At 34.9% G+C, this 8233-nt stretch overlaps 1 protein-coding gene across 1 annotated transcript in view; it reads right to left on the bottom strand.

Annotated features, from left to right (window-relative positions):
* Positions 1-818: 818 nt before the first annotated feature.
* Positions 819-8233, bottom strand: part of LOC136032069 (alanine aminotransferase 1-like) — a 50885-nt gene continuing 43470 nt past the window's right edge. The window contains exons 9-11 of the mRNA XM_065712192.1: positions 6991-7176; positions 3958-4106; positions 819-1071 (exon numbers count right to left, since the gene is read on the bottom strand). Coding sequence (XP_065568264.1) covers positions 981-1071; positions 3958-4106; positions 6991-7176 — 426 coding nt within the window. The 3' untranslated portion in view covers positions 819-980. The remainder of the gene's footprint in view (positions 1072-3957; positions 4107-6990; positions 7177-8233) is intronic.

Below are 8233 nucleotides of genomic sequence, written 5' to 3'. Positions count from 1 at the left end.
CTCGGTGATTACCTGCTGAAATTCAAAATCTCTTACCGTCAAAATTTAAACTTCTAATAATTCACGTGTATTGAAGCTTAGAAGGCGTCTTTAGTCAGGAACAAGATAAAATTTTCGGTTTATTCCACTTCTAATTGTAAGTGTCAGTTTGTTGCATACCTTCTCTGGAAAGATTGCGTGAAATTCGCCCCTATGAAACTTTCCCTGTCGATTTTACCCCAAGAACAACTTATCGGCAAAAATGTTGTTCCCAGGATTTGTGAAAAATTGCACCGAAAAAACTGGTTCCAAGAAGTCACACTCAACTAGCTCCAAAGGAAAACTTAGTCCTTACAAATTTCGCACAAAAGCCTATACTCTACCCCCTTCCCTGTGAGTATCTTCATTTTGAAATCCCTCGAATGAGCCCCCCTCCCTCAAGTTTGTTCGAAAACCGGTCCGATATAAACTGGCTGAGGAAAAAGTGCATGAAAGATGAATATCCCTTTACTAAATCAACCCTATCGTGTTGACTCTGAAAGGCTCAATGTATATTACCATCCTTTCATCTGTTTTATGGCATTAGCCCTTTAGTTTGGGAGAAATTCGCGCTAACACTTCACTAAATTCATTCAGACCCAAACTTATCAGTAAATTCATTAGCGTATGCTTATCTCAGAATATTTGACGAGGGAATGAAGATTTTTAGAGGACTTTTAAGAGCACAAAAACTCACTTTCAGGAAACATTCGACAAACCCTTTGGTCTTAAGGATGATGGTGATGCTTTGACAAATAACTTACCATTTTTGTTTTGGTGAATCCCGCTGAGAAAATATGTACACAATTTATATAGCATTTATTAAATGGGAATTTCAGTAAAATCTTGAGCTTGAACAAAATTATAGGATTAAAATAGCAGTGTAATTTTGTACTGTCATACTTCGAAAGGCAGAATAACTTCCAACAAAGAGTGGTAAGTAGGTAAAAAGGCAACAGCGCTCAACTATATTCCCTGATGAAATCGGTCTGGAATTCTCTAAACTTCTCCAACATCATTTTCAGTTTCTCGGGCTGAGGAAGAATAGTAGTCCTGAAATTAAAAGATTAAATCAAACATAAATTTTGGAGGAGTACTAAGGTTTACAATAGTAGATACGCCCTACATTTATTTAAGCCTCCGTCTGTCTATTTTGTAATACAACCAGCTATTCGTTGGCACTGGCACTGGTCGCCAAGTCTTCAGCAGACCTGCAATCTAACGTTAAAGAAAAAAAAAAACGAGAGGCAGAATTATTGGCATATACGTATGTACGTTGGAGTAGATGATTAACAGCATACTGATTTAAGTGATATACAAAATGAGTGGAAGCGTGAGAATGAGTATATTATCAATATTACTAAATGTATAACTAAAAGCTACAAAATGGAATGAAGTTTTCCAACAGATAATTCGAAACGAAAATTAATACATTAATAACTTATGTCCGCAAAATATAACATAGAATTTGAATTACCAAATTCTTAATTTGAATGAGTAATTCGGGGCTAACATGAATTATCAACTCGGTGGAGGAGATGAAGGACTTGGAGAGTAAGAGCTAATTAGAGTAAAGCTAAGACAGATGGTCTGTGCGAGAGGCAAAGCTGGTATCACCTCTTCAGAGTTGTATAAAAATGGTTTATTTCACTTGTTTCTCATAGTCTATAATCCATCCTAAGACAGAGCTAAGAAAGATAGGCATAAAGTAAGGGTAATTCAAATAGTCGATCAGTTCTGTGAGCATTTTGAAGGTGATTGGAGGCCAAAAAAGATTCAAAGATTTGTGATCAACCATCCCCACAGGACTTGCAGGCAAGTGGGCGACAGAGATTGATCATATTATATGAGTACATATGTTACAGCGACTCTAAACTTGCTGCAGTTTAATTCTTACCGCAGATTACATAAAAAAAAATTATTTCAACTTAAGATAAGGCACAACATTAAAACGAACATATATTATTCCGCATGTGACGGGGTTGCCCCACTCCTCAATACCTTACTCTTCACGCTAAAGGTTTAAGCATTTTAAAAAAATCTTCCTTTTCTAACTAAACGGTCCTTGTGTTTCAGGAGTATAAAAAAAAAAAAAAAAGACAAACATTCAAACTTTAGCGTAAAGAGCAAGGTATTGAGGAGGAGGCAAACCCTTCATTTTCGGAATAATTTCTGTTTGTTTTGAGTTGTACTGTTTCTCCTCACTTTCAGTTTTTAAAAAAAACTTGTTTTTTCTGTAATTTCTGATCGTTTTTCAAATAACGTCGGTAAACCTGGCTCACCCTCCATGAAGAATTCCCTCCCCTCACGGGAAACTCCTCCATGGGAAGTTTCTCCAGTGTAAAAGACATCTCTCTCCCGTAAAATTATCTGCGGGCAATTCTATACTCGCTGAAATCTCCTCCTTCCCCCTCGTTCTGTAAAATTTGTCGCGGAGGATTCAGTCTGAAAAATTCTCCTTAGCATACTTTCATTTGAAAAAGACTTTAACCTCTAATCGATTTTCCAATCACTCTGAAAACCTCTCCTTCTGTGGAAATTTTTCCCGGAAATCCAAACACGTTGACGATATCCCCCGGAACATCTCCGCATGCAAAATTGAGTTGGTAAACAGAAAGTACAACAAATACAAACAATTTCGTACATTAGTTTTGTCAAATTCCCCAGGTGTAGAATTTTCCCTAGAAAGTTTACCCCCAGAAATTCCCTTCCGATGAAAAATTCTCCTCGTCGAAACCCACCCAAAGTACAAAATTTACCCTCCTCCCAAAAATGTCTGTATACTTCCTAATAACAAAAACTAAATGTAAACAATGGGTAAATTTTATAATTTACTCATTAAGACATAGTTTTTTGGCTTTTCATCTTTGGTGAATAAAATGGGTATCCCAAAATTTTGATCGGACGATTTTGAGGAAAAAGGGGCGTGTGAGGGGGCTATTTAGAGCCAGTATAATAAGCTGATTGTTTTGATATATATATATCAAAATCAAAATTCCATTTTATAGAGTTTCCGCTACTATTGAGCCGCGTTGACACTTACTAAAAGTTCATTACCACGAACTGTTTGAAAATTACTGTTTCAAGTAGGAAAGCCAATATTATGAGCGATATCTATTGCCGCAGAGTTGTGTTTTGACCGTGACCGTGAGTGTTGAGTTTTGTACAACTTGAGGGCTGTGTAGGTTATGAACGGGGATATTAGTCGAATTATAAAAGATTTTTTTTTTTTAATGAATTTAAAAATACAGTTAGGATACCTTCATTTTCTTACTTCTTGCTATCCCATATTGGTATACAAATATCTATCCCATATAAATATCATTCGATTCGAATTGAAAAAATGGAGCATCTGAGACACAAGATCCTTCTATATATAAAGTTTCATTAAGATCCGATCACCCATTCATAAGATAAAGATACCTCAATTTTCAGCTATCCCATTCAGCTATACCAATAGTCTTAACTTTTTTTTTATATCATGACCCCTTCATTAAAAATAAATAAAAGAAACGAGCCTTTCCCCCAATATTTATTTTTCATAACGTTTCCGCTTTTTCAAATAGACTTATACTATTAGTTCAGTACACAAAACATCTAACCAATCTAAAGCCAATTTAGATTTACAGAAATATGTGGATACAATAAAGCCCTACATTTCTTAATATATATTCTAATAAAAACACAGATCTCACACAGATGTTTATGTTATTGTTATTTTTGATATATATTGTCGGATTTGTTATTTTTTAATCCTCGTGATATCAGTTCAAACAAACTGCATCGCTTGCTAAATTTTAACCGCAAATAATCCCAGGCAAAAAGAAAATAAAGGAAATTACCAAGGAAAAAAGTTAAAGAAATTAACATAAATGACAAAAATAAGTAAAAAACAGTTTTGAAAAATCAATATACACAACTAGAAAAGTGCGTCTTTACCTAAAGTGGTAAGTACCAGGTCGCTGTCCGAATCCAGATCCAGGTACGACACAGATGCCCGTTTTTTCTAATAGCTGAAAAGCGTAAAACACATCTGGTGCTTGGCCCAGTGACTTTGCTTTCTCAATAGCTTTTTCTGGCAGCATAATCTGAAAGTAGATTTATATTTATGTACATCAGAATAAACAAAAAGATTTTTATAGTAGGATCAATTTACTTATCAATCCTCCTCATTTTAACGATTTACTAGTATTCTTCCATTTACGAGAGAATCTCAAGCATCATCAATCTCCACCGGCTCTGCTGGCTTGGACACGCTATAGGTCACCCTGACGATTGCCTCATTATATAAATACTGCTTGCTGAACCCTTAGCAACATGGGACAACAGACACGGAGGACAATTAAATAATTGGTGGGCACTAGTTAAGCGAGATCTAGAGCCAGCTAGATTTCCGTAAATGTGGCCGCACTCGAGAAAAGCGCTGGCTGAAGAGTTGGCACAAGACCGGTCATCATCGGAGACTCTCATTCAGAAGCTTTGTTCAGTTGTATGGAGAAGTGGAGACACATCTACTGTTTTACTATGGAAAGTTTAAACATAAAAGAAAATTTATTGTCTTTTATTGGGGACGGGGACTTATGAACCATCAGTATATTCATAGAAGAAAATTGTCCACCCTTTTCACCAGGAAAACTATAAATTAGCAAGAGTTTGTTATAAACATAAATATAGACATACGTTATTTTGTCAACAGTAAAATTATTTTCATGCCCCTTATATGATACATTAGTTGCAATTAATGCCCGACTTAGCTACCATGGGGGTGTCTATTAAACAAAACAAAAAAGAAGCTTACAGACTTGTTTTTACTAAAATAAGAAATCGGAGGGCATCCACTGTGATCTTTATGCCTGGGTGCGACACCCCAGTCCCATATGGCTTCGGATCAAATTTTCAAAACTAACATAATAATCAGAACACTTAACAATTCCAAAAGCCTGCCTCAGGGGGTAACGTGGTACGTACAACCCCAGGGCAAGTGTGACAAGTTATACAAATAGCCCATTTAAATACAGTCTTCATTGATGCACTTAAGAGGAAAGGTATATGCATTTAAGCAGAAAGGTAATGATGCATTTAAGTAGAAAGGTAAGCAGAAAAATATATGCTAAGCATGTTTAAATCTTGAAGAAAAAACAGGCGTTGAACTTCTGGTGACTGATAATCATCCCGGCATAGCTAAAAAGTGATCAAAAAGATTCAGTATTGTTCAATAACGCAACTAACTGCAATAATTATACTAAGTAAAGGATGAATGAAAAGCCACCTATTTTAAAAATCTTGTAATATATTTATTAGCATTATTCAATAACGCAACTACATGCATTAATTACATCAAGTAAAGGCTGAATGAAAAGTTACCTATTTTAAAAATCTTGTAATTTATTTATCAATCAATATTCTTACAAAAACTATCACTAGGTGAAAACGATTAACAATCGATTTTATCTTGAGCTCAATATTTGCAGCAATATTTGCAGCAGAATTTGCATGTAATTCACAAGTCTCATGGGGATCGCATAAGGCGCTTTTCTAAGGAACTCTTGCGGAGATGGCAGATACTTGCTCCTTTAAACAACCCCTAAGCTACAAGGTGTTAAGACAAATGTTACGACCTGTCTGTCTTAAGGTATGAAATGCCTTAAGACTGAGCTTCTAGCATTTCTGCTCAACTGGCTCACGTCAAACTAACCATCTCCACAGAAAATATTCATTCGATTGTGCATGATAACAATAGCAAGACGTGGAAGAGATCTATCTTGCATACATATAAAATTTTCGATATTCTAGCAGGCATTGATGACTGTCCAGGTTTCGTCTTTGAACACTGTGAGGTACCTTCTGGTATCCGTGGTATCGTAAAAAAGAAAGCTCTCCAGTCTTAATTGAAGTCATTTTGCAATACAATATTATCTTAGAATGATTCTAGAATTTTCCTGAGATAACACGAGGGTCTTCATTTGCCAAGTATTGACAGTCGTCCCCAAACTCCATATGAATGTTGGAGTCTTCGTTACAGAGTGCTAATGTCAAACTGTTTTTCCCTTCTTAATTTATTGGTTTGTTTGTTTTTTTTTGTTTTTTTATTTATTCTTTTATTTTTTTTTACCCTAAAATGCGAATTCGACCCATCTGGGCTTGCAATAGACAGATTCTCGATGTAAATGTCTTAAATGAACGCAAATAGTTTCAAAATTATGAACCTCTTAGTAGGATCAAGTCTCTTTAGATCTCTCTTGTTCTGTCAATTGAAGTACAGTGAGATCATCTCATTTGAGAAAACTGGTAAGTTATCAAATAATGCAGAAGCCTTCCCAAAGAAAGATTGATTATACGAATGCACACATTTCCCGCCTTATGCTCCTGACTAAATACTAATTTTAAGGACTCCAACCATTTTAAAAACTAAGCTGTAAAAGCCCCAACTTTTGATGAGTCATACAAAACCCCTTCAATCAACTCATGAAATTTCGACATGACACCTATGACGGCAGTAATCTAAAAATTTATACTTTAGCCTCCATCTGTAAAAATTTTCAATAAAACTACTGACAAAGTTGAGAGCGAGAAAACTTCTGTAACCTTAATCGTATCAATTATCGTACTATTTGGAAGCTTGTGAATAGGAATGCCTAACAAAAAAAAAACTTCATCAAGCGATTAGTTTGCCATTTGAAAATCCATTGTGTTCTACAAATGAGAGCCTACAAAATAGAATCGACTAGCAAACAACATGGGGCAATAATTTCAAGAATAATCTATGAAACCCAAGGAACCAGAGACTACTAATTTCCTCTTAATCTCCACCCCAACCCCCCCCCCAAAAAAAAATCCCTTTGCCATATTTATCTTCTTTTCTCCCTTTAGCTGCTAATAAATCAGCTTACTGATCTTACACCATTATTACAAGGTACAAAATAAAAGTTCGTGACCGGTGTATATAAATTATTCCCATAAAACGAATTTTACCTGAGGAAAGGCATACATCGCTCCTTGGACAATATTGCACTTCATTTTCGGTATGCTATTGAAGGTTTCTGCAACCATTGTTGCTCGTTGACTCAGGGATTCAAGTACAGCCTTCTTTTGAGACATAAATAGGTCATACGAAGGCTCACCAGGTACTGGTGGATTCACTATTACATCCATGACCGTCTAAAAAATGAAAAAAAAACTGGTATAGGCCGATATTTAAAAAAATGTATTATTCAATCTACTTCATTATCACTGCATTATGTATTATCAGTTACCCATTTCAATTACGCCCAATTTATCCCTATAGTTGCCTTTTCCCTGCCAATCTATTATCCACCCAATATCCAAGCAAAATCTATTTGACCAACAGCTAAAAATTTGTAAGGTCTTGCTAATTCCGGAGTCGTAGATTAACAAACATAAAACAAAATAAGAAAACAAGAACATACTTCCAAGAAAAAGACACATTTGTTCCAATACTTCAGGAGGTACAAATAACTCAAATTATTCATAACCGAAATTATTGCTACAAATATCTGGAAGGATTGCGGATTTTTGCAAGATTTCTTTAAACCTGTTTGATGAAAATACAAAAATAGCATTTTTCAGAATCTATAGGGCTAAAGCCTCCCCCTTAATTGGCGCCCAAGGCGAAAGCATCCACAACCGTGTTGTAATTTAACTTTAAGTTTTTTAAATTATTTAACTTTAATTAAGATTAAGTTGTAAGCAATCGAACAGTAGTCGCTGTCTTTCATGTTTTATAACTGATTTATAGTCTCCATTCTTCCTTGATGAAAGAATCAAAACGTGTACGCAAGTTCGAATCCAGTGAACATATTTAAGAATCAAGTTACTTTCCCTCTTGCTAAGCTCTTTCTTACTAGGAAACAGCTTACTAGTTTCTTGCTAGGAAGTTTCTTACTTCCCCAAGCTAAAGTGTATATAGTTTTTTTCTAATGAGTAATTCTAGTCACCGTATAAGAGCTGACAACTATGCATATTATAATCAACTATATTCCAGAAAAAATAACAATAAAATCAACTTTTAAACTTATTATGTGTAATCAGGGTTCTATTTTTCATTTCTTGAATATAATGAGGCTAATACCTACTTAAAATTGTAGGCTGAATTTATTGTTGTAAATTTAAAAAATAAATAGATAGTTTAGTGTCTCGAAATTTCTATTTTATTTAAACGAAACAGAATTAATAAACAAAAAACAATTTGAAGCTT

The sequence above is a fragment of the Artemia franciscana genome, chromosome 10 (assembly GCF_032884065.1).
Source record: "Artemia franciscana chromosome 10, ASM3288406v1, whole genome shotgun sequence".
Lineage (NCBI taxonomy): Eukaryota > Metazoa > Arthropoda > Branchiopoda > Anostraca > Artemiidae > Artemia > Artemia franciscana.
Note: the sequence above shows the minus strand (reverse complement) of the source record. Positions and strands in the feature narration are given on the sequence as shown.